Source organism: Lissotriton vulgaris, chromosome 12 (genome assembly GCF_964263255.1).
Source record: "Lissotriton vulgaris chromosome 12, aLisVul1.2, whole genome shotgun sequence".
Lineage (NCBI taxonomy): Eukaryota > Metazoa > Chordata > Amphibia > Caudata > Salamandridae > Lissotriton > Lissotriton vulgaris.
Window position 1 is genome coordinate 129,708,818 of NC_141700.1, and position 27,581 is coordinate 129,736,398.

The window sequence follows — 27,581 nt, forward strand, 5'->3', positions numbered from 1 at the left end:
CCCCTAACCTGCGCAGATGAGCTGCGACCACCGCCATCACTTTCGTGAACACTCGTGGGGCGCTGGTAAGGCCGAAGGGGAGCACGGTGAACTGAAAGTGCTCGTGGCCTACCATGAACCGCAGGTAGCGCCGGTGGGCCGGCAGGATGGGGATGTGGAAATAAGCGTCCTGCAAGTCCAACGCTACCATCCAGTCTCCTGGGTCCAGGGCAGCTAAGACCTGAGCCAGTGTCAGCATTTTGAACTTCTCCTTCCGGAGGAAGCCGTTGACGTTCCGTAGATCCAAGATAGGGCGTAGGCCCCCTTTGCCCTTCTTGGGTACCAGAAAGTAGTGGGAGTAGCAACCACACCCTACTTCTGGCCAGGAACGCACTCGATGGCCCCCTTGGCCAAGAGGGCCGAAACTTCCTCCTGCAGAAGCCGCATATGATCCCCGATACGCGGTGGTATTGCGGTGGCATGGCTTGAGGCGTCGTCTCGAAGGGAAGGGAGTAGCCCCTTCGGACGATTTGCAGCACCCACCTGTCCGATGTGACCGTGCGCCAGTGGGAGTGGTGATTGCCAACCCTGCCCCCCACTGGCGTCACATGGGCCTGAAAGCATGGACTAGGAGGGTTTTGAGGCACCACAGCACCGAGACCGCCCTCATTGCAGCCACCGATGACATCCGAGCCCTGCTCGACAACGGAGAAACTGCGGCCCTCATCCGCCTGGACCTCTCCGCGGCATTCGACACTGTCTGCCACCGCACCCTAGTGCAGCGCCTCAGCAACGTCGGAATCCAAGAGAAGGCACTAGACTGGATCATCTCCTTCCTCGCCGGAAGGACACAGAGAGTCCGCCTCCCCCATTCAGATCAGAAACCACCGAAGTCATCTGCGGCGTTCCTCAAGGCTCCTCGCTCAGCCCCACCCTCTTCAACGTCTACATGAGCCCCCTCGAGGCCATCGCATGCCAACACAACCTCAACATCATCTCCTACGCCGACGACACCCAGCTGATCCTCTCCCTCACCAACGACCCCTCAATGCAAAGCGTGAAAAGAAGGCCTGAAAACAGTCCAGGACACGATTCGGATCCGCGTTGCACGCGGAAAAGAGAAAAACTGACGTCAGCACGCCGGGGTGGGGCTTATGTGACCTCGCTGACGTCACGCCCGCGGACGACGTCAGGGCGGAGTCACGTGGTACCGCCCCGCAGAGATGCTGTGGCAAAGAAAATTTTCTGGATCCAGTCTCACGCCTGGGGATAATTCTACGTTAAGGAATCTGCGGCTAGTAGTCTCTATCAGATAGGGAAATTTAGAATGGCAAGTTTATTTCACATCTCTAAATTTCAATTCTAAATTTCATCCCTAAAAAAAAAACAAAGGACTGCCTACAACAGGCATAGTTGGGTCTTGCCTATAGACAGTTTTTAGATGTCTGTTTGAGAAAGAAATCTTGTGCACCATCCCAAAAACGTTGTCGGCTTGGAGTCAGCCTGCTTCTTACCACTAGATGGATTTCTTGTCACCCTCATTTGCTTGGTTCTTATTCAACGGCTTTCTGTCTTGTGTCTGTCCGTCCCCTGGTGAAAAGCTTCTTTCTTTTAATTGTCCGGCTTGTATCCTTCCACTGCTACATTCATGGAAACACTTTATATTGCTTTAAACAGTCCATAATAGAGCAAGGGTTTTTCTGCTCACCCCCTCGGTATGCTGCTTCCTACTTTCAAAATTTCACTCCTTGTTGTTTCTCCTCTCATCACCAACAGCTTCCCCACTGCTTCAATTATCAGACTCCTTTTGCTTGCCCCACCACCCTCTACGTTCACAACCACCTGTCCCACTCACCGCCGTGTCTGGGTAGGAGCAGACATGAGGAAGGCATTGGAAGGGCTTGCTTCTAGATTTAGGGGTAGGTTTTAATTTTCACAGGTAATAAGCAACAAGTTATATTTATGCATTGTGATTTGTCGGAAAACGATATTTAGTGTCATCGTGTATACACAATTTCTTGTAAGAGATTAATTTGTCTCCTGCTAAGTCCAACATAAAAAGTCTCCAGGTACCATAAGAGAGGTAAAGCCACGAAGATGGTCGGATTCCTCAATGATTTTGACGGGCACTTTTGCGAAGTCTTTTAGGCAAAACCCACAAACATAGCTGAATATTCAGCAAAAAGATCCTTGAGAAGGGCTATAGTTATTCTCAGAGAAGGTAGCTTTATAGGTCTAACAAAGCAAAACCAAAGAGGATGGTGGACGGACTGTTGATTATTGCAAGCACTCACCCCCCGTCAACTGATCTGGGTTTAATCCATCATTCTTTAGCTCACTCCGCCACCCCAGTTCAGACATGGCCATATGCAAATCAGTCTGACCCTGTGCCTCATGGGAACAGTCCAGCCCGAACTGCCAAGCTAAGTCTTCCCTGGGCCGGAAACAAACATCCTGGGACCGGTTTCTGGCTAATCAGCCATCATCAGCCAGGCTAGCTTGAATACAGACTGATTTGCATATGGGCGTGTCTGAAATGGGATGGCGGAGTGAGCTAAAGAATGAGAATGGATTAAACCCAGATCAGTTGACTGGGGGTTGACTGAGGGTGAGTGCTTGCAATGTTCAACACTCCGTCCATCATCACCTTTGGTTATGCTTTGTTCGCCCTAAGTTGACAGGGTATGCCCAGACGTGGGTCCCTTGCTCACTTTGCCACTGGATTCAAGCTAGCCTGGCTGATGACTGCTGATTAGTCAGAAACCGATCCCAGGATGCTGATTCCAGTCCCGGGAAGACATGGCTTGGCAGTTCAGGCTGGACTGTTCCTTTGAGTCACAGGGTCAGACTGATTTGCATATGGCCGTGTCTGAACTGGGGCGGCAGAGTGAGCTAAAGAATGATGATGGATTAAACACAGATCAGTTGACTGGGGTGAGTGCTTGCATAGTTCAACACTCCGCCCATTATCCCCTTTGGTTTAGCTTTATAGGTCTACCATTATCCAAGATCTTTTGATTTTAGTAAAATTATTTGTTTCATATACTTACTTATAGGAGCTTACAGCCCACATTCTCCATCACTTGGTCTCTTATTGTGCAAGTCATTTTTTTTTACCGCCCACTAAAGTATACTGCATGGGATAATGGTCAACTCACTTTAGACTGAGTGGTGACATTCCTCTATTTCACAAGGAGTACATCCACACATGGTAGTTCCTTTAAGCACCAGGAATTCCTATGGCAATGAGTGCTTTTGAGAGCAACCACATCTTTTTGCTTTTAGCAATTTAAAAAAAAAATAATAATGATGGACCATTAGCATCCACCGGCAATAAAGATTTGCAGAAATTTTGACAACATAAAATAAGCTTTGACAAACTCAAAAGGCTGGCAGCAACCGTCAGACACATCAGTTTTGCCAATTTTGCTTCTTTATTAAGGAATCTCTCATCGTTGATGAGGTGGTTGTAGGAAGGGTCGTCATTGCAGATTTTTTTTTATAACTGCGGGTCATGGAAGTTAATTACAGTGTAGCCTTAACAAGGTGTTGGTCAACACTGGGTTGGTGGACAAGTGATGGGTCAATGATAAAGTAGGGCTAGGGATTTTGGTAGACACCTGTCCTTTTTGGCATGAATCGCCTTTTAAAATCCCACGACCTTTTCACTGACGTCTGGCATGTTTCTCAAAGAGCTGTGAACAGGAGAGAGACAATCTATGCAGACCGTATGAATATAATCCAAGTACAATTTCCTGTGCAGGAACATGAGGGAAATATACCACATTGGACCAAAGCAATAATCGAAATAGTCCTCCAATAAAAGGGGAAATAAAATAAACGGCAACAGAATGTTATTCATTTTCTGAGGAATAACTGTTCTCGGTTCAAAATGGTCACTAAAAACTTGAAATCGTAGAACAAATAGCCGAGCTCTCCAGGGGGTTCCCATCAGCCTGTTGAGTAACATGCAGTTGAAATTCTGAGGTGTGGTTGCCTCAGAGGGAGAGAATTTCACATCTTATTGGCTAATGATCGAGGTAACAAAATGAGGTGGATGGAATTATTATAGTGTGTAAAGTTTTAACTCTGAATGAATGCATTTCACATGACTGTTAACTGAAATACACCCTTAAGTTCTTAGCTGGAGGTTGACAAACAATTTAAATGTGTCACTCTAGAAAAAAATTCAATGCTGGAAAACAGTGTAGTTGGAGTTTTCTTTTTAACTACTTGGAATCGGGATCAGATTCTATTCATCTGATTTCTTGTTAATCGACAAGTAAAGTGCCACTTCGTGCCCCATAAACGGCTCCTTTACGGTTCAGCTTAGACTCTCCAAAAACAAAAAATACTGATGCTTCAATCGGTTTTTCAATAGTGGAACAGGAGGAGGAGGACTTTTGCTGAATTCTAAGTCCTTTGAGTTGAGCACCCACTTGTTCATTTTCATGTTTTCTTGCTACAGAAGGAAACTATTAAACCTTAAGGTTGGAGACCGTTTAGATTTCCAGTACACTAGATTTAACTAAGGATGGGACTGATACTGTAATCCTTTACGGTGATTCAGATGCGCAAGTTAGTAACTTTGGTGACAATCCTACTGGTGGATTCTCTATCCACCAACAAATTGCTTACCTCAAGTAACCTTGGATTCAGAAAACTTGTGCTGCGAAGTGACACCGTACAACTCCAGAAGCAGCTCTTGGACCTTTCTGGATGGACCATTACATAGCCAAATAAGGTACCATCTGCCCAGGCAATACATCTTTTTCAGCACCTCCATTCTTTTTTATAACCTCTCAAAGTTCACTTAAATTTGGCCGCATGAAATTTATGGACGTCACCCCCTACAGTGTTCGGCTTCAAGCAGAGATGCACTTGCCTCAAGTAGATGTCATATCCTCATGACTTCTACCTCTGGTGCCCAGACCATAAGCATGACTAGCTTCTATGAGTAATTTAAAGGTAATATCTCCCATATATTAGATGGTTGTTCGCTTCACAGACTGAGGAGGGGAATCTGGATAATTTGAAATGTCAGGCGCAGTAACATTGTTGTAAGCGGTTTGGCTAAGATGTCAATAAGAGATGCAGACAACAAAAATCATAACAGAGTATTAGCTAATGAGCCATGCATGACCCTATATGAGATTGTGCAGGCTCCTCCTCAGCGGTGACTAGACAAGTTGCATAGTCGAAAAGAAAGACCTAGGAAACAAAATGCAAAATATAAAAGAACTGTCACTTTCCTGCCACTTTTTTGGGGAAGAAGTCCTCAAACTCCTACGGTGCTCTCTTTTGAAATGGCTCTCTTTTGAAATGGCCCCATTTTGATGATCACATTTTCAACAATACTATCTCCTCTTTCATTTCTTTCATTGGCGCATCGTAATAACTTTTTACTTGGAAGTCTATGATGAAATCAACAATGCATTACACTATTACAGAATTGAACTGAGCCTCCTCTGGCTGTCTTTGCTGAAATGCAGCTAATATCCTTAATTCAGAAATTATTTGAGTATTGAATCTCTCAAGAAAAAATCTGATAATTATCCGCATGCTCCCTCTTGGTAAGCGTGGCGATAGCAGATCTATAGATGCATGGCATGGACACCGTCAAAAATATGTTCGACCGATTGCATCCATCAGTGTTTCAAGAGGTTGTCCTTTTGCCCAGAGACTATTGATCTGTGGTTAATTTCTAAATTCTCATTGCTGTACCGGATACAGTGAGCAGGCCCTTTTTGACTTTTTTGAGACACCTTTTTTTGCATGAAATCTTTTTAATATGTACCTGTCATTTTTCTGTTGGTACATAGCCTGCTGCTTCGCATGAATTTCAACAGTTGAGGTTGAAACGGCATCCGCATCAAGAGCAAATGGAATCTATTTGACAGGATTCATTGGTTGACTTATGATTGACTGTACAATAAGCAACATCGATTATCCATTCTGGTTCCCTTGCCTGTTTTTTGCACACACTATATTATTTATTATTCATCACTGTGTGAACGCTCACAGGCTCTGAATTTTTTTTATACAGCAGTCAAACGGTGGGTAATTGCACCATGTGTGCCACTCTGTTTCATTAATTGATGTGTTTAACTGCATTTGATTTAATCAAATCTTTTATTAATGCAATTACTCAATTTGTATTTGTCAAAGCCTTCATCACTTATGGTGTAGGTCTAGTAAATGCCCCAGGTTCTAGGTGCTAATATATTAGGGGCAGCCCATTTCTTAAATATATATTCGTGACAGTGGCGTCTCAACTTCGGCAAGCTGGTAAATGCCATCGCAAAGGCAAAGAATAAATGGTTTGCTGTGGTTTGACTAATCATTATACATTTGCACTATCTTTCTAAAACAAAGTTCTGCTTGGAGTTTGTAAACGGTAGGCATGTGAAACTTACGTACATCAGCGTTTGTATTTTTGGTGCACCGCACGCTTATTTGAACCTCAAAACTGTTTGCAATGAACTTAGAATAACTTCTTACGTGATGTGCATACTTCTGATGGGGTTTTCTTTTTAGTAATTGTCATCGGTTTATAGAATTCCAAAAACACTTAGCGAGCAGCTCGAAGAAGTGATGCATGATAGTGCTATCAATTTTACTGAGCTAGTCTGTGACCTGCAGCACAAGTAAACATCTGCTGGGAGATAACTGCTTCATGTCCTATAGTCTATATGCAGGTCTGCACTGCTCCATGACATTAGTATGTGTACCCCTCTTCTAAGGTTTAGTATGCCGTTCAGCCACGCCTAGATACGTACAGTTCTGCTTGGTGTTGCTCAGGTTAAGTCTTAAGTTGTCCAGATGCTCCAAGATCTGTTCCAGGGTCAGCTGGGCTAGTTTGCTGCTTGAACTACGTAAGCTAGAAAAAGAAGAGACACACACAAGGGGTCAAGTGCTTTCTGGCGAGCAAATCAAAACTAAGAATGATACTGGAAGTACAACCACAATGTCTCTCCCTGGCATTCTATCAATAGCCCAACCAAACCCAGGTATGATTTAGCACCACCGTGCTCCCATTCAACCAAGTGCTAACTCTAGGTGATGTCATTTATTGGGCAAATTCCCATAAACCCAAAAATGACTGCACCAATCACACTAGCAAGCATACCCAAGTCCAGCAAATGTCATGCACTTGGATCATTAAGGCAACTGAATCATTTTATTTCACGTCTGTTTTATTCAACATGATACCACCGCTGAAAGGTCTTTTTGCCTTAGTGCAAGTCATATGTGATAGGGACAGAAATATACTCTTGCTTTCAGTGGCAGCTGAGTATCATTAAAGCATATGCGGCGTTAATACCCTGCACAGATTGCACTAAGGTGTCACAGGTCCCCTGGCTGAAACTAAAGGATGGCCTGGTGCCATTCTGTTTCTAGAGAAAATTCAGAAAAGGAAAGTAGGCATTATTTCACATCGAAATAGCTGCAAGGATTGAAAAATTACAAATGACACAGATAACACAAAAAAGGCTGAGCTATTACCCAGGTTGGGCTGACCGCACAGGTTTAGCAAAGACAGAATCAGCATCCACACTAGTTTGCCATTTTCAGAAGGGAAACATCTCTTATCTTCAAAGGTCAGCTTTGTTTTCATTTTTAGTAAATATATTCATTTGCTTGCGCTTTGCTTATAATACGCTAATTGTAACCCCTCTATTCTCTCAGTGTTACTGGATGGCTAACTAAGCCCCATATATCAGCCCACATCATTCATTGGCCAGTAAAGGCAATGCGCTCCGGTGCGTCCTATGGGACGAACTAAAATCATTACAACATCTATCACAACACACTCAGCCGGCCGACTGCAATGTATTTCAAATCCAGAGTTGGATTTCCTGCAAGGAGGACAGGGACATTCATCTCGGAGCACAGGGATAATCCACGACTCAGCCACGATACCTGTTAAAATCAAACGATGCTCGAGGGAGGAGGATGTCTTTGGATGCTGGTGTATATTTAATATCCAGACTATCGAGGTGAATCAGGCAGTAAGGGTTCAGAGTTAAGAAACTTGTTATGGATTTCAAATGGTCTTATGCTAATCAATGTTTAGGATGCTGCAGTCGAACACACATGTACTGTCCGCAGACCTATTTAAACTCACACCGCTTCTCAGAAGGGAGCGGCAGACATGATCTTCATCACAGCCTTCATACTGCGCAATCCCATGAAGACCAGAGATAGGCGTCCCTCTCATCTCAGCGACCTTATCAGAGTTTCATAGGGTGGAACCAAAGGTTGCTTATTTACCAGCTCTCATGCATTGAATGTCTGGATAAGTATAGTTTAGCTCACTGTACATAAACATTTACAAACCACCAGACACCAATATAGGATGGTAGGTGGAAAAAGACTCCCAGTTCTGACTGAATACCCTAACCTTGTTCGGTTTCTTTTAAGTATGCAACGTTGACAATTGCAGACAGAATGGGTCGTAAATCGGCCTTTGTACGGTTTTTATTTTATGTTTAGGATGGTGTTATAGGGTGCCAAAATCAAACTAGTGTGTAGTCAAACTTAGGCTATTTAAAGCCACTGGCGCCGTTCACCACATCCTAATTGTATGTGATGCTACTCAGGAAAAAAACAGATGAGAAATGGAGTTGGAGGTTTCATATCAATAAACTCCCTTCCCACTCCTTGTAGAAGAGTTCCAGACAAGTGTCAGCAGCCCATAATAACGCCAGTGGGGGGAGTAGAGGGCCCCAGAGAACTCCACAAAAAGCGGATTATCCACACCGTGTTTGCAGGTAAGATCAATGTAAAAGCATAAAGCTTTTTTGGGCCCCAGCTGGAGAGTCCGAAGTAAAAGGGATTCACAACTTTTTGCATGAATCCTGCCTTAGTCCTCAGTATCAACATGTCCAGGTAAAAGGTGGCGGAGGCAGTTTCACTGAAAGTGCCTGAAGTTCACCCACGTGTCAAGCTGGTGTAATTGCAATGAGGAAGCCGGCCTTAAAGGTCTGGAGACGCAGCGAACAATGACAGCCCCTCAATGAGGGGACATAAGCGAAAGGTAAAGTCCAGGTTCAGCTCACACTGTGGAATCACACATTATTGAGAGGGAACATGTGTCACGCCTTTGATAAATCTCATCATAACAGGTGATTTAAACAAGGAATGTAGAAAGGCTGCAAGGGTTGACAAATAACCTTTAACGTTACCCACTGTAAGGCCTCGTTGAGCCAAAGATAAAACAAACAAAAGGACGCCCGACAGCTTTGCTTGCAAGGGATTTTTCTTTTGAGACCCACAGCAGGCAACAGATTTGCCCCAGCGCCCAGCATAAAGCATTTCTGGGAAGGGCACCTGGCAGTAAGGATGACAGCCACCACCTCAGGTGGCAGATTAAAGTTGCCACCATTCAATCTCTACACAGTGGCGTTACAAAACTTGAGCGGGCCCCCTTGCAAAGTACATAGAGGAGGCCCGATGCTCCGGACCCAGTCAGGAGCTCTCAGCTATTGCTTGTGCACAGTGCTGCAGAGACCCACTAGAGCTTGGGCCACCCACACAGCCGGGGCTCTTGTTACGGCATTGTCTCTAAGAATGTAGGTGTAGACTGCACAAATTTGAGTGACTGGTGCCCTATATTTTTTTGTGACCACTGGCAAGATCTCACTGGTCCTGTCCCGAAAGGCATACATATTCCGACCTAACAGGCAAACCGCGCTGACCAACCTCAAGGCCAGATGGCCGAAAAGAACAGAATTTTTCCAAACACCTCAATCTTTTTAAACTCCCTGTATAGAGGCGGGTGGCGTGGTGAAGGAATGAGGATTCACCTGGCTGGTGAAGGTTTGGAGCACCAAACTCTCAGGCGTAGGGTGCTGTGCAAGAAAATCAGGCTCACTGCGTGCTGGCGTGTGATGTCTTGCACGTTCCTGTTCACTGGTGGGCATGAGTAAGGCTTAGCCAAATGCACATTAGATTGCTAGTTAGGGATTCTTTAAACTGAAGCATGTCCTCAGAGAAGCGGGCTCAGTTTGCAAGACGCTTGACCTAACTTCAACAGAAGGCAGTTGTAGGTCTAGCACCTCAGTAGGATGTCCAATTACGACAGCACAAGAAGCACTCTTCCGTTGGCAACCCGGTATGGTTGGGGCTATCAAATGGGAAGTACCAGACCTACTGGCCCCCTGTAAATCCATGTATAAACTGTCATCATCATAATGTGGGGGTAAATCAGAAGCGGAATTAAAGAACTAGTTACTTACCTTAGAATAACTCCCAGACGTCAGACTACGTTTGGAAAGCTTTCGTCCGCAGTACCCCTGCGCGTCAGTAGGCGTAGTCATACGGCTCCTCGTACGTCGTTGGCGTCTTAGTTGCCGAGCTGACGTCCCTGGAGCTACTTAGATGCGCCCACGCACGCCGACGTCAGTTCTGTACACAACTTTCCGCGCCATGAATGTAGAGCCATGCAAGATACCGACCACTGGTGCACTGAAACTAGGGCCCTGAAAGGGATGACCTTAACCCTAGAAATCAGTTCGCAGAATGGAGAGGATGGGTGGGGCGGTAAGGAATCTATCACTAACTAATGTTTCTTACAGATATATCATTACCAAAGGTAAGTAACTTGTTCATCTGAAAGAAACACGTTAGTGATAGATTCCTTACCTTAGAATAGATACTCCAGCAATACCAACCCCGGTGGTGGGTCTGCAAACAAAGATCACACCAGAAAGTCACGGAGAACAGAATGGCCAAAGAAGCAGTCTATCCAGACTTGACTGTCAAGGCAATAATGCTTAGTAAAAGTGTGCAGCGAGGCCCACATGGCTACCAAACTAGTGTCTTGCAGGGGGACAACACGTCCCAATGCAGTAGTAGCTGCCGTCGCCCTGGTAGAATGGGTGCGCAATCCCACCGGAGGTTCCTTTTTAGCCAGAGAATAACAGGCCTTGATACACAAGACGACCCAGCGGGAGATAGTTCTCTTGTGTACAGCCCGGCCTTTCTTGGCGCCCACGTAGCCAACAAAGAGCTGGTCATCCACCCGGAACTGTTGTGTGCGATTCAGGTCAAATGAGAGCGCACGTTTTGGGTCCAGACGGTGGAGCCTCTCTTCCTCTCTGGAAGGAGGCGGAAAGAAAGTGGGCAAGGTGATAGTTTGCCCGATGTGGAAGGCAGTGACCACCTTTGGCAAGAAGAAGGACGAGTGCTAAGCACAACCTTGTCCGGATGGACCATCAGAAAAGGAGGCTTACAGGAAAGAGCCTGGAGCTCACTCACGCGCCTAGCAGAGGTGATGGCAACCAGGAAAGCAGTTTTCAAAGTTAATAAACTAAGAGGACAGTTGTGAAGCGGCTCAAAGGGAGCGCACATCAAATAGGTAAGAACCAGATTCAATTCCCACTGTGGCATTACAAACGGAATAGGAGGGAAAAGGCGAGTAATGCCTTTGAGAAATCTATTTACAACAGGGGACTTAAAAAGAGAGGGCTGATCAGGGTGCCTGAGAAAGGCAGAAATTGCAGAAAGATAGCCCTTAATAGGGCCCAGAGCAGAGCTCTGCTGGGCCAGAGAAAGAAGGAACAGTAGAACCTCTGAAAGAGGGGCAGAAAGGGGATCCACAGACTTTGCTGTGCACCATGCCACAAATTTGTTCCACCTGCAGGCGTATACCGATTTTGTGGAGGGACGCCTGGCTGCCAAAATGTTATCACAGACTTCAGGAGGCAAGTCAAAAGGAATCAACTGTCGCCGCTCAATCTCCACGCATGTCGGTTGAGGCTGGACAGATTCGGGTGGAGGACCGTCCCCTGCTGCTGCGACAGAAGATCCTCCCGAAGAGGCAGTCGGATCGGGGATCCATGCTCATACTGAGTAGCTCGGGATGCCAAACTCTTCGAGCCCAGTCTGGAGCCACAAGAATGACTTGGACCCGGTCGCGCCTGATCTCCTTCAGCACTCTGGGTGGAAGTGGTATAGGCGGAAAAGCGAACACCAGACCGAAGCTCCACTTGAGACGAAAAGCGTCTCAGAGCGAGTGCCGCCTTGGAAATTCCAACGCTCAGAAGTGATGACATTGCGCATTCTCTTCGGTGGCGAATAGATCTAACCAAGGCTCTCCCCACTGTTGAAAGAGACCTTGCGCCACCTCTGAGTGAAGGCGCCATTCGTGATCCATCATGCACCTGCAGCTGAGTTTGTCCGCCCTGGCGTTCAAATAACCTGCCAGGTGTTGAACCGTCAAGAAAATGCCTTGACATTCCAACCATGTCCAGAGACGCAGAGTCTCCTGACAGGGTCCACGACCTCACCCCACCTTGTTTGTTGCAATATCACATGGCGGTGATGTGGTCTGTGAATACCTGCACAACTTTCCCTTTGACAGAGGGCAGGAATGCTTTCAGTGCAAGTAGGATCACCCGGAGCTCCAAAAGGTTGATATGGAGCTTGGGTTCCGCCGGAGACCAGAGGCCTCTGATCTCCGCCTCTCCTATGTGGCTGCCCCATCACAGGAGGGACACATCCGTCACCACTGTGTGCTCCAGTTGGGGACGGAAGTGGGACCACCACTGCAACTGTTGTGCAGTGCCCTCAGAGATCTGGACATACTCGGACAGGTCCCCTTGATGCTGCGCCCACTGGAACTTCAGGTCCCACTGCAGAGTCCGCATATGCCATCTGGCATGATTGGTCAGCAGGATGCTGGAGGCCATGAGGCCCAGCAGCCTCAGGGTCATCCTGACCGAAACCCAGGACAAGGGCCGAAAGATCGGACTCTTACCTCGAATTTCCTGGACTCACTGTTCGGGAGAATAAACCCGAAACTATGCCGTGTCCAGAACCGCTCTGATGAAAAGGAGCGTCTGAGAGGGAATCGGGTGCGACTTCGCCACGTTGATGGAGAACCCCAGCAAATGAAGGAGATCAGCCGTAGTCTGGAGGTGGGAGACAACTGCCTGGGGCGAGCCCGCCTTCAACAGCCAGTCGTCTAGATAGGGGAAGACTGAAACCCCTGATCTGCGCAGATGAGCTGCGACCACCACCATCACTTTCGTGAACACCGAGGGGCGCTGGTAAGGGCATAAGGGAGCACAGTGAACTGAAAGTGCTCGTGGCCTACCGTGAACCGCAGGTTAACGCCGGTGGGCTGGGGACATGAAAGTAAGCGTCCTGCAAGTCCAACGCTACCATCCAGTCTTGCGGGTCTAGGGCAGACAAGACCTAAGCAAGTTTGAGCATCTTAAACTTCTCCTTCCGGAGGAAGCGATTGATGTTCCGAAGGTCTAAAATAGGACGCAGGCCCTTGTCCTTTTTCGGAACCAGGCAGTAGTGGGAGTAGCAACCACGACCTACTTCTGGCATCGGAACTCACTCAATGGCCCCCTTGGCCAATAGGGTCACAACGTCCTGCTGGAGAAGGGCCACGTAATTCCCTGACATGAGGTGGTACAGAGATGGCATGGCTGGAGGGATAGTCTCGAAGGGGAGGAAATAGCCCAGTTGGACTATTCGCAGAACCCACCTGTCCGAAGTGATGGAGCGCCAGTGGGGGAGGTGATGACTAATACTGCCACCCACTGGCGTGTGGTGGGCCTGAAACACAGGACTAGGAAGGTTTGGAGGCAGTGGCTGCAGGGGAGGTGGTGAGCTGACCCACCCGCTGGCCCCGGGACCCGCCTCTGCGGGTCCCGCTGCTGCGTTGAGACTGTTGCTGCGCAGGCCTGTGGCTCTGAAACAAACGTGTTTGGGCGCCCCTTCCTTGGCCACGAAAGGAGAGAAAAGTAGAAGCGGAAGGAGTGTGCGTGGCCAAAAGGCTTAAGGACTTGGCCATAGCCTGTGAGTCCTTGAACCGCTCCAACGCACTGTCTGCCTTATCGCCCAAAAGGTGAGTGCCATCAAAGAGCATGTCCATCAGAGTGTTCTGGACATCCCCGGAAAAGCCAGTCGTCCTCAGCCAGGCATGGTGGCGCTGCGCCACCGTCGAGGAAATCGCTCTGCCCAGCGAGTTGGCGGTGTCAAGGCCACAACGAATTGCGAACTTGGCTCCGTCTCTCCCCTCAGCAATAGCTTGGGAGAGCACCGTCCGGGACTCCTCCGGACACTGAGGCAGCACCTGCGCAACCATGTCTCATACAGAATGGGAATAACGGCCCAAGAGGAATGCAGTGTTCACAGACCGCAGGCCTGAACTGGTGTAAGTAAAAATGTTCTTCCCAAATTGTTCAAGTTTCATGGATTCCCTGTCCGGAGGTGCGGAGGGGAATGCACTTAGAGACGCAGAGGCTTGGACAACCAAGCTCTCAGGGGTAGGTTGTTGGGAGAGGAAAATGTGTTCGCCCGGGGCCGGGCGATGGCGTCAGGCCATGTTCTTATCCACAGGAGCCCCTGTGATGGGCCTGGACCAGGTGCCCAAAAGAACGTCCGAAAGTGCGTCACTGAAGGGCAGCAGCAGCTCCGTAGAGGAAGACGCCGGCCGAAGCACTTCTGTCAGGAGGTTAGTCCTGACGGCCACTGTAGGGAGCTCGAGGTAGAGAGCCTTGGCTGCCCTACGCAACCCCACAGAATATGTACCACCCTCCTCCGTAGCCACGGTAGGAGGAGATTGTGTGCCAGGTCCTGGAGTAAATTCCAGGTCATCTGCATCCTCCATGTCCTCTTCTCAGTCCGGGTATGACTTGCACTGGGCTGCGAGAGGGTCCTCAGACCCCTCCCAGTCCTCCCCATCCACCCAAACCTGCCGGGCAGGCGGAAAAGAAGGAGGTGGATGGAGAAAGGGGAGAAAGGGATAACAATTCCCCATCTGTGTCAGAATCATCTTCGATCGACACCGGTCCGGCACCGTCCCCACGTCAGGGTAGAAGCAGGGGGCGGCGGCATCGATGTTGATGGAGGTCGTACTAGGCCAACCGACATTGGCTGGGATCCAAGTATGACTCCATGGGGGTCTCTCGGCGTCGAGACCGGAGTCGTCGATGACGTCGGGCTGGAGCTGACGACGTAGAAGCGCGAGGACCCCCAGTCAGAACCGCGGGGCCCGAAGTAGTGCCAACGGGGCCTGACGGGCCAAAGGCGCGTGCAATGGCTGACAGGAACTCCTGCAGCTGGGCCAGAGTCGCTGATGGACCCGGAAAGGGCGGGAACGCCATAGGCAACTGCGTAGTCTCCGCCGGAGCCGTAGGGGTGGCGCCACCCGCACCCCCAGCCGTGTCGCGCGACAGGCTAGGGGAAGGCGGAGAGCGACGTCGCTTCTTTAACTTTTTGTGCTTCGCCTAACTTGACTCCGAATGCGAAGACTTCGTCGAACGATGGTGATGGCGGCTCCGCGACCGGTCCCTCGACTTCCCACGGGACCGGGACCTTGAACGGCGCGGAGCCAACTCCCGGGCCTCCAGCAACTTTCGGGACCGCTCCCACAAAGTTTTCGGAGCCAGGGTCTGGTATTCGGGGCACGACTCGGAGTCGTGGTCGTGCCCCAGCCAGTAGAGACACTCACGGTGCGTCACCCACATTGTGCTGGGACAAGTCGCGCAAGATTTAAAACAGGGCATCCCTAAACACCAGGAGTAAAGACTAAAAAAAAAACCCAGAGACAATAGTCCCCTAAAAGTCAGTCAAAAATTGACTGGGGGTACTGCTCTCTCCGGATCTGCGCTTGCTGGCGCGGAAAAAGAAATAACTTACGTCAGTGCGCGTGGGCGCCTCTAAGTAGTTCCAACAACGTTATCTCGGCGACTACGACGGCAACGATGTACGCGGAGTCGTATGACGACGCCTACCGACGCGCAGGGGTACTGCTGATGAAAGCTTTCCGGATCCAGTCTAACACCTGGGGGTTATTCTAAGGTAAGGAATCTATCACTAACTTGTTTCTTTCAGATAGGAGCTGCTGAGGACAGTTCTGCGGTAGTGGAAGTGTACTGCCTGAATCAGGGTGTAATGGAACTAGGTGTGCTGGAGTAATTCTATTCTTGCAACTGCTCCTGAGACTCTTGTGAATTGTTTTTTTACTTTCATGATTTAAAATTGCTTATTGTCTCTTGTTAGCCTTTTCCAGTTGCCCACATAAGGGATCTCGTTTCCTCCAGCATCTTGCCTTAGCAATAACGCATCTACTACATATTCAAGAGTGTTGACATGCTGGAAACAGTTGAGGTAGATTTGAGTTTCTTTTTCACCCCAATGTTTTATTGTTCACTTTTCCTATTGTTGCTGCCTTCGCACCTTACCAAGGTAGAAATGAGTCTCTTTGTCTCCACAAATTTTCAGTAGGTCTTTTTTGGGGTTTTAGATGCTGAGCCCTTGCTTGCTGTTTCCAGAAGACCACTGCCCAAACAACCACTGAGAAAATGGGGACTTGAACCCAGGGCTTTGTGTGCTTGAAAAATGCCTTTGGCAGTTTTCAAACAACCTCCCTTTGGTGGTCTGTCCGACTTTTTACATGAGGATCCATAGATTATTCTACAGAGCCCTAGGTTTAAAGTTTGAAAAATAGTGAGAAAATGTAAAAGTGAGAAACTTTAGGTGAGGAAAATGCCTACCCTGATTTAAAAATGCAAAAAAAACCCCAAAAAACTGAGGAAGGAAAAAAATGAAAAACACTACTGGTAATTAAATTGCTATCACTAAGTGCTAAACTTGACTTCGAATAGAGACCCCTAACACTAAGCTCATCCCCAAGCTATGACATTTCCTTAGCCCTGGCTAATAGCCTCTAACACTAAGCTTTCCCCTAAACTATGAAACGTCCCTTACCATAGCTCGCAGGCTTTATCTTATCCTGTTTCTAACACAAAGTCTAAATCTAACTACACATCCCACTGGAACATTAAACATTTTCAAAAACCATATGGTTCTCATATCGCAGTGCTTATCCCTAAGCATGTCTGTAAATATTCATCTTAACCAATGTTCTGTTTCTTAACCTAATCCCACCTCAAGGATTACCTCTTATCCAATTCATATTCCCAACGTTATCTCTAACAGCATCCTATTTGCCTCCCTAACCTTGCCTTCTTTTTCCGCAAACTTTTTAAAATGTCTTTTTTCATAAGAGTTTCCATTTTTATTTTTCGCAATTTTAAACTAAACAGTTTCACACACTTTCTCAGGAAGCATTATGTTTTAGGGTATATTAAAGAGTGGATGCGATAAAACACCATAAAGCTACATAGTGAAAAGCAAAACTGAAGCGTACCAAATTAGTGCAATCCCTGCCATGATCTCCAGCCTATTAATGTTATTTCACAAACAGGCGTACCAATCCGCATGCCTCACCAACAAAATAAACATCGAACCCTTATACTTTTTAGTTAGGATGGGCACACATTATTTGACCAACATATTTCAAGCAGATGGGGAGTGCTTGAAGATGTAAACACTTTAGAAGCCTTGCTTTGTCTTGGCTTGATTAGAGCGGCTGCTTTGAATCGAAAGCTACAGACCTCTAGTACCTAGTGCTGGAGAAAAGAGGAAACAATGGGTCCCAGCGGACAAGATATGGGACTGCATCTAACTTGTGAATTAGGCACGGGTACTTGAGCACGTACAGCTTCAGGCTGCTCCGTAAGTGTACTTGTGCTAGTCTTTCCTTCTCGGTCTTACTTTGTTCCTGTTTTTTGATTAAACAAACAGACATATCAGTGATGACAAACATGGAAATGCCTGATATAATATGCGTTACAACGCATGCTTTTACCCCGCATGCCATTACAACGCAAGTCGTTACAACGACTTGCTGTCAGGGGTGCGCTGGAGTTTAGAATAGTATAATTTACTATTCCAACTCCAGTCTGTGCAACAGTAGGGAAGGTGTTGGAGTTAAATCGAACACCTTCTATCCCCCTGCAGCAAGCCATTTCATTGTAATGGCATGCAGGGTAAAAGCATGCATTATAATGGTTGTTTCCCATATGTATGTGGGGTGATAAATAAGAAGTGACACCAGTTTCTTTCCTAAAGTTTTAGGTCCAGAGTCTATTTTACTTTTCCACTGCCAAACGAATGCTCTACCATGCGTGGCAACTCTAATCAAACGTCTCTATCTGCTCATGCAACATTCATGTCTGCTTCCAGAAGATATGGAAATATGGACCCAGGACAGGATAACAGACTTATTGATTTTTTGAACCATAAACTCTGGGACAGTAATTGCAGGAAGTTTGCAGCTGTGTGGCAATAGTGAACATTTTGCTTCTTCATTGAAAAAGTAGTACCAATCTAAGGCAAGCTGACCTCAGGAGGTTCTGTTGAAAACGTTGGTGTATATCCTCTTTTTTAATCTTCTTACTTCCTGCAGGATCGCCACCATGAAGTAGTTGAGGGGGTTGCCTGTCTCAGTGACCTGGAGAGCTTTGCCAGTCGGAGCTTAGTGTCCTGGCAGGGTTACCCAAGCTGGAGAAGTCAAAGGGTAGAGACCAAATGAAGTGCCATCCACTGGTCCTCCAGATTGGGCACAAGACTAACAACCTTGTCCTATAAAAAAGCATTTGTTACGAAACCAGCAGGAAGAACCACTCAGTCTTCTGGGCATGAGGAACTTACAGAGTCTCTAGATGAGACATGTATGATGGACAGTTCAGTAGTAAAAGTTGCATGGAAACTACTGACAGGATGACGGAAGTTCTCATTGCCAAGTGCAAAACCAAATTCTGGAACATATGGACTATGTATGACACAGGAAGGGGTGGCTCAAGTAACATCTGAGATGAGGCGATTCAACCTACATACTCTGGGGGGTCAGCAAAGGTACGTGGACCGGATATGACAGAATGAAACCACCACATGAGAGCAGTACTGTACTTGAGAAAGGTCGATTACCAACATCAGAAAGGAGTAGCCATCATCCTGACCAAGCTGACAAGATGCCCGAGTGGAAGCCAATCAGCAGCAAACTCGTGACTGCCCGTTTAAAAATAGGGAATAAATTCTGCTCTTCCGGCGGAGTTTTGGCCACTCTGCGCTACGCAAGTAATGTGGAGTTTTGGCCAAATTCCGCCAACCACAGCGTGGTTGAGTTTTTTCTTGTGCGCGGCTCCCCATTGGTACGTTTTCACCGTGTGGTGCAGTTTGCGCTGATTTTTCAGTGCGGAACAAACTCCCGGAATGAATAAAAAAACCAGAACAAGCAGAGCGGCATACCCAAGTCCGCCCATTTGCAAACTCTTCAGAATCTCGCTGAGTTTTCATGCAACTCAGTAGAATTCCCTGGAGTGAAACACTGTCATCCAGTGCTACGCTCTTACATGTGACACAGAAGAAATAGTCAAGAACATTCTACCAACAGAGGTAAGTAGAGCTTGAAGCTATGCTGAACCACGACCTATAGTTTGTGATGGGTCTTGAATGTCAACGTGGGAAATGACATGACCCATGACAGAGCCATGGGTAATGAATGTTGCGGAGCAATGAATGACAAAGTAGAAAGACAGGTGGAAGTTTGCACAATAAATGATCTGGTCAAAGAATGGACTCTCTTCCCCCACCGTGATATTAACAAACTAACTTGGTGCTCACCCACTGACAGAGACAGAAACCAGATTGACCACCTACGAAGTGGCACCTGGAGAAACTCTCTGCAAGATTTTAAGGGCGAGTGGAAGTCAGCAGTGATCACCCTCTAATGACCGCTCTTGTAAAGCGGATACTCAGAAAAACAGGACACAAAACATCAGGATGACAACACTTCCATGTGGCTAAATTACAAGAACCCAAGACAAATAAGTTATATGTCTTACACATTAAGAACAGGTTCCAACTTCTGGCAAAAATCGGAGAGGAGTCTGAGCCAGCTGCCCATGCAGTCAACATGAAATGGAAACATATCTCTTCAATATATGTGAAGAGCAATGAAACACGAATCAACAAAAAGGAGAAGGGGGACCGGGAGCTTGTTGAGGTCCAGTGTCTGTGCTCCTCAAATGCTAGTAAATCAAGATGGACACTGTTCCGTGATAAAGGGTGCATGTATGTCACCCTAATTAGAAGGGAGAAGAAAAACTAGAATAGGGAAGAGGTGAGAAAAGAGGGTGAAGGAGGAAAAGAGGCAGATGTATATCCCCAGTTTCAAGGATCCCATCCCGAAGGGGAGGGCCAAGTCTTGCTTCTTTTTCGCCCTCACACACCCAGAAGGATGTCGTGCTTCATCAGCTGGCTTTTTTTGCTCCTCGTCAGGCCGGCGCTGCAATGCCTGACGGGCCCCCGAAGGGTCTCTTTCACAAGGTCTAGTTACACTGGCACATTGAGCCCTTATGTAACTCACCAACCTTCGTTTTTTTTAGCCTACCAGGGGCACCACAAGAATAAATCACCCAACAGTGGATACCCCTAGGTAGTTTTAACCTCCCTTGCACGCACCATACCACCACCTCTCTCTGGATTCCATCCCGCTCCCTTCCCCGCCCCCACACCCGCAATCATCAAACAGCTTTTTCTCTTTAAAAGATCTCCGTCAAGAGCTTCTATGATAATTTTACCTGCGAGGTGGAAGAAAGTGAGTATAAAGCCGAAGTCAAGAACGGGATTGTTGAGAGGCGAAAGTATTATGTGGTATGGCAGAGGTTCCTTACAATGTAATACTAGCACAATAGTCAAAGATGGACCCTGAGTACTCTCTCATACACCTTCTTTTCTCTCACTCCTGGTAGAGAGGCAAAGAGCAGACATGCTACTCAGAGGAACATGTGTTAAGCATTTCACATTGCCAAAACAGCCGATAAGTAATTGGCACAAGTCAAGAGAATTCCAACACCAATTTATGAAAATAGAGCTGATTTTTATATATTTTTAGAAACCAAAATGAAATCGATACATACAGGATAACTGGAGCCATCAATTTTAAAGAATTAAATAAATCAGTTTAGCAGAGTAAAACATTAAACGTGTGGACAATGGGAAAACATATATACAATAGGTTACTTAGAGAATGAGTTCAACAGAACCCACTCAGGGTTACGGTCTTGTAGGTCCCTAGACCAGTTCACAACAGCCGGCACCATTTTATCTGGCTCAGGGGAGCAGTTGCAGAGGTGCACTTTAGCTGTCAAACTGAGCTGTCAATCAGCCTTGCCGTTTTTAAATGGCTACCTTAGCAAAAAGGTACTGGCAGGCGAGTTGAGCAAAACCCTTTGGACCTTAAGTAAGGAGCTGGCCTTGGACCAGGAGTATCCAGGCAGATTGGATCTACCTGGATTGGTGGACTATGGTGGAGTGGTGCTTCTGGCTATCCGTGGTGCTAATCTTGAGACGCGGCAACTGGTGCTGGCCGGTGTGCCAAGAGAGGGTGAAAACAAATCCAGGATCTTTACAATGAAGCCACAGGTGGGGATGGTCATTGATGCAGGTGGATCCCTTCTCTTGAAGCGTCGAATAAAGCAGGTACTAGTCGGACTGACCACCAACAAGCCTTGATACCTGCAAGCACTGTAGTGGAGGACACCTTCTTCCAGAGGACCATGGGAATGTTGTAGAAAGCTGAGCCTCGCTGAGGGTCGGGACTACTATTTCCAGAAGTCACCTGCCCAGTGACTTTTGAGCGGCCATGCCGGATGGCTCGATGTGCAGTACTTCAAGGTTGTGGACCTAGCGGTGTGCACCTGCCAACTGCAGGGGACTAGTTCCTCTAGCCCAAAGGAGTTCTTGTGAAGTCTGGAGTACAGCAATGATACCAAACTGTTTTAACCTTAGAACCCACAGATTCTTTACCAGTAGATTTGTAGACTTCTGATGTGGTTGAAGTTGCTTTGTTCCGAAGAGTCAATGCCAACGTAGCTCTTATGATATTGATTATATTAAATAGCACGAGAGCCGGCCAGGATTGGATGGACACAGCAACAAAGCGCCCCAGTGAAGACAGAGGACTTGTTAGCTGGCACAGGCCATGTCCTCAAGACAGAATCAATTTACAGTGAGCTGGCTTAAGTACGCACGTCAGGCTGCCCGAATCCAGAGACCAGCCAGCCTGACATGATCAGTTAATTACACAGCTCCTCAGATGTACATGCAGCAGCCACGCCCCCCAACCGGCTCTCCCTCTCTATTGGCATGTGACATCATGTAATTTCCTTCCAGCGGGTCCGTCCAATGAAACAAACATTGAGCTGTTAGTTCAGTGCCACTGCCACTTACTTTGATCTAACAAAACCTAACCAAAAGTAACAGAACAGAAAATAAATTAAAGAATTCAAGCTGCTTTATTTTTCAGGGGTATTGGCAGCCCAAACTAGTGGGACAAAGCTCCTATGCTCCTATAAAGGACCCGCCGCTAGGTGAGGGTGTTAACAAAAATCACTCCAAGGTTTTTAGCGGCTACCCTAGGAATGGGTAAAGGGGTGCGTGTCTCAGGCCACCAGAGTTCTTGCAATTCTTCAAGCTAATCTGTACAATGTGATTCTCCATGCCTGTTGTTATGATGTAGAGAAACAGAAGCCTCCTGAAGTTTGCTTTGAAAAACTTTAATAAAGAGATCCTGATTAAAAACTGACTAAGGGAGGGCTTTTTCCGGATGTACACTGACTGGGGCATAAAGAAAAGAACAGACATATGCGGCTATATAGGCACCGTGCCTGTGACCTCTGACGTGGATGACGCCACACAGAGCCAAACGACACCACCTACCGGCGCACAGGGGTACTAGATTAGAAAAATGTCCAGATCCATTTGGACACCTGGAGATAATTCAAAAGGTAAGGAATCTGTGGCTAAAAGTCTCTATCAGATAACTTCAATATAAACAGACCACTGTGATCTGGTCAAAGAATCTCCTCTAATCTTAAAGGGCACTCGTATTCCAAAGGAGCTGCTGGACCATACAAATGGCAGTACGGTGCCATACAAATGCATGTAATAAAATAGTACAGGTACCTGGCTCCACTGCTTTTTAAATCTGTTTGACGTATTTAAGCGCCAATCCATGCAGGCTAATACAGCAAGAAAGTTTTTTGCCAACAGCAATCCGGATTCTGGGAATTATTTTCCCCCCTATGCAAGTAGGGTCCATAGGTCCCAGCACAGCATGCTTCTTGAGAAACAAATGTCACTCTCAGACATAGCACTGCCTGCTTATTTATTTAACTTTCTTGATTCTTTGAAATTCTCCCCGAAGTGTGGTGAAAGACGTTGATACTATGCACAACACTTTGGGGACCCAATGTTAAAATGTTTAGCCCGTGGATTTTGAGACATCGTTTAGCCTGACATGTCATATTCGGGTGTCTCAGCACAGTCAGAACAATCACAAATTAAAATGCAGAGAAGTGAAGACCGTTAGTGCACTTCCTTGCAAAAAAAAGGCCATCACTACTGTGCACCCCCACTAAAAAGGCACATTGAAAAGACACACTGGGTGACCGTCACCAGGTACAAAAACATCAACTAAAGACATAAACTTAAAGAAACTCCATTAACAAGCCACTGCAAAACACACGGTTTAGATGAAGACTCCCCCCAAAGTCTTTTAAGACTAAATTAAAAACTAAATGAAAACATCGCTGTGCTCCTGCAGCCATCCACACATAAGATTAAAATATACAGCCCATTTCATTTCCTTCACCTTTTTCAGGATCCAAATAAGCATTAACAGGGGAATTTCACCCTCCTCAACACTGTACTACGGACGATGCACCTACTAACCACTAGGTGGCAGCCATGCTCCACGTAGAGAGGAGACCGAGACTTGCAGGAGTGCCAGCGCGGTCACCATTAAATACAGCCGCCCTCCCCGGGCTGAAACAAAATGCCAACTCTTCGCACGATAAATTTAAGGGCCTCAAACTGACGCACGTGCATGACAAAGCACGGAAATGAGATCAGAAGCTCAGGTCAGCCCGGGGGTCACAGGGAGCGAACACTCGAAAGGACGCCGATGAAGCGCGCGCGCGGCCGGTGCCCTGATATTAATGTACGGTCTCAGTGCTTTCCGGTACTATCTGCACTTCTTTCATTCGAATGGCATCTTAAAGCTTCTTATCAGCAGATTTAATGGGAGAGTACCTGCACTTCTATAGAGGAAAGAGGTACTTAAGTATTGAATACCTACATTCAGGGCTTTAAGTGGGCCTCGAAACGGGTCTCTATCGGGTTCTGTTTTGTGCCCTGGCACAGGAGGACCGCTTTTTTTTCGGACTGCAGTGACAACAGGCACATGCAAGCTCACACTGCTCACTTCTCACTAGTGGAGAAGTGACGTCATGCCAGGTGAGAATTGTATGGGGAAGGGAAATCGTTTAACCCCTTCGATGCTGATGACGAGCTCAGCTCGTCATCAGCCACGGTGGTCGTGTGCTGATGACGAGCTGAGCTCGTCATGTAACGCGGTATTTTTTAAAATGCCGCACAGCGGAAAAATAACCGCCGCAGCGATGCGGTTAAAGAGAGTATTTTCTCTGGATTTCCCTCCTCTTTTTGAAACTCAGGAGCAGCAACATTGTCGTGGTGTCACCAGGGCTTCAAGTGAAAGCTTTTTCAATATTATATACAAGCCATAGTTGCTGCTTATTTATCTTATGCAAGGAACAACCATTGACAAAGCCAATAGACCTGACTTGTAGTAGGTATGATGTTACTTGTATCATATATCTGGATGCATTAACAGAAACATTGAAATACCAGTGGGGCAGCACAGATTTTTAGCTTACATGTTTTAAGCCATGCCCTTATTTACATTGGCCACGCCCCTTTGAGACCCCCCCCCCCAGTTTTTGCATCCCACTTCAAGCCCTTCCTGCATTCCATATTTCCATTTAAAGCACATAGTCTAGGAGTAAAACTGCACAAGGTGCTGTATTAAAAGGCAGCAGTCAGACGAAACATGAACCCAAACTCACGCTGAGGAGGCCAAACACCCCGCCTCGAAAGGACCATATGTAGACGTGCAAGCATCGGGACACGTGGTAGCACACAGTGTTACTCTGAGCTGGGCCTGCCGCAGAGCAATTAACATTCCCACACACTGAAGTGTTAGCACTTTCCATGCCTCTGTAATGACAATCACTGATTCAATAACCACACCTGCACACAGTATACTACTCCTTAAAGGGGCGTGTTCGCATCCATTTAAACAAACACCAAAGCCCAAAAGGCTGTTATAACAGTCTGAAAAATTAATCCCCGCCCAACGGCAAGTCAAGGCTTTCTAAAGACAGAAAACACTTGGTATATTGGTAGGGATTTAAGAAACTTCCACTTACAACGGCCTGTTCTAAGTTGGATTTAAGATCCGAAGCTTAGAATACAGGATAACATCAGGAACTCGAAGTATACTGCCCGAGGTGACATTTTACTACCCGCAGGGCTTTAAGTGGGATGAAAAAACGGTGGGGGTCTCTCAAAGGGGCGTGGTCAATGCAATTAAAGGTATGCCTTAAAAACAGAAGCTAAAAATCTGTGCTTTTAGCATAGTGTGCCGCCCAACTTGTATTTTGCTGCTTCTGTCATTGCATCCAGATATATGTTACAACAAGTAACATCATACCTACAACAAGTCAGGACTATTGGCTTTGTCAATGGTTGTTAGTTGCATAAGATAAATAAGCAGCAACTCTGGCTTGTTGTATTTAATATTGAAAAAGCTTCCACTTACAACCCTGGTGACACCACGACAATGTTGCTGCTTCTGAGTTTCAAAAGGAGAAGGAAAACCTAGAGAGAAAATGACTCTCTCAAGAATTTCCCTTCAGGTACAACGCTCACCTGGCATGACGTCATGCTGTAACTTCTCCACTAGTGAGAAGTGTGAGCACACACACTTTGATGTGCCTGCGGTCACTGCAGTCAGGATAAAAACGGACCACCTGTGCCAGGACCCAAAACAGAGCCCGATAGAGACTCGTTCCGAGGCCCCCTTACTGCTGGTGCTCAGACCCAGTGAGACCCGACCCAGTTAAAGCCCTGACTACCCAGACAGGGAAAATGGCAGCGTTTGAACTTTGAAGACTAAAAAGGCCACCATATGTACCGAATCAAAAATCTCACTGAAGGGGGGAGGAGCTTCGCGGGCAACCAAGATGGCCGCGTAAGCTCGGAGCTCCGCGGACCTTCCGATCCTCCGCAACTATCCTGCCCGTAATCCTGATCCACGAGGGTGGATACTCGTTGCTGGTGGCTACCTGAGGCGAGCACCGTTTTCAGAACTCAAATCGGTGTCTCCTACGCGGAGCTACGTCGAGTGGGACTCCGTGCCAGTCCGGTGCCATTGTCTCTGCGGACTCCGCTATTACGTCTTGCTGAACTGCGGAGTGCCAGCCTGCTTTCGCCACCGGAGAAGAGTGTTGGACAGCGGTACTAGTTGGACGGCGAAGCGCACCTGGAACTGTCTTCCGCTTACGTCCCGGACACCAGTCCGGGTTTCTGGGCTTGGACTCGCCTGGCATAGCCCTTTGTTCCTTGAGACCTAACATGGCGGGCAAGGGGGACCTAGACAAGCCGTCTAATAGAGGAGGGCGCACTAAACCGCAACAACAACAGCAGAATCGGATTGAGCGCTACACTCAGCTGAAAACACCGCCTGCTACAGGTCCCTCCGCCAAGGGCATCCCGCACTCGGGCTCGCCGGACGGCTCTGAGCCCACTTTGACCGACATTTTGGGAGCCATCACTAGTTTCCGGGAAGACATGCAGCAACAGCATGAAGTCCTCACACACAAGGTGGATGGCATGGCCGTTGATTTGTCCCTCATCAGAGCCGACCTGGGCAAGACTAACGACAGGGTTAAGAATCTGGACATTAAGACGGCCAGTCTCACAGAAGACGTTTCGGATATGCAAACGGAGGTCCGGAACCTACAGAGGACGGCGGAGCACTTCGCGAAGCGGCTGGATGATTTCGAAAGCCGGGCCAGGCGGCAGAACGTCCGCATTGTCGGCGTACCGGAGGGTTCGGAGGAGGCGGCGACGGACCTCCTCGTTGAAGATTTGATCAGAACACATCTCGCCCCGCCTGGCCTCAGCAACTTTTTCTCAGTGGAGCGTGCCCACCGGGTGCCGGGTGGCCCGCCGAAGACTGGCGTGGCGCCTAGACCCATCGTGGCCCGGCTGCTTAACTTTCGCGACAGGGATGCCATCCTGCAGGCCTCCAGGCGCCATGGCCCTCTCAAATTTCAGAACGCTGATGTTCATTTCTACCCGGACTTCACCAGGACAGTGCAGCGGCAGCGCCAAAGCTATTCTGGGGTGAAGCGCCGGCTACGGGACCTGGGCCTTAAGTATTCCATGATGTTCCCTGCTAAGCTCCGGATTGAATACGAGGGCCGTGCCCTGTTCTTCGACTTCGCCGAAAACGTCAGTGACTGGCTGGACACTCTACCACCGCGCCGAGAAGCACAGGAGGACCACGAGGGTGGCGCGGCCGGCGGCCCGGACCCATGAGACTTGGTTCTGTAATGGGTGACTAAATGACTTTCTTGCTTGCCTCTGGGGCTATCCAATGTCGCTCTAAGTTGCCGTACTATCTTTTCTGTCAAGTACATGGAGGGTGGCGGGAGGAGTTCGCGGAGAGTCCTTACTCCCCTGGGTGTCTTTTTGTAGAGTAGTTATGGGGCGACAGGCACACTGCTGGTTGGGGGGGCTTTTTAGTCACATGCAGGGGTGCAGGGTGGGGGGTGCAATTTCGTGGGGTTTGTTCCGTGTTT

At 47.6% G+C, this 27,581-nt stretch overlaps 1 protein-coding gene across 1 annotated transcript in view; it reads right to left on the reverse strand.

Annotated features, from left to right (window-relative positions):
- INTS3 (integrator complex subunit 3) overlaps window positions 1–27,581 on the reverse strand; it is a 677,967-nt gene that overhangs the window by 21,993 nt on the left and 628,393 nt on the right. Inside the window, exon 27 of the mRNA XM_086947563.1 lies at window positions 6,759–6,859. Within this exon, the coding sequence (XP_086803689.1) occupies window positions 6,759–6,859 (101 nt within the window). The remainder of the gene's footprint in view (window positions 1–6,758; window positions 6,860–27,581) is intronic.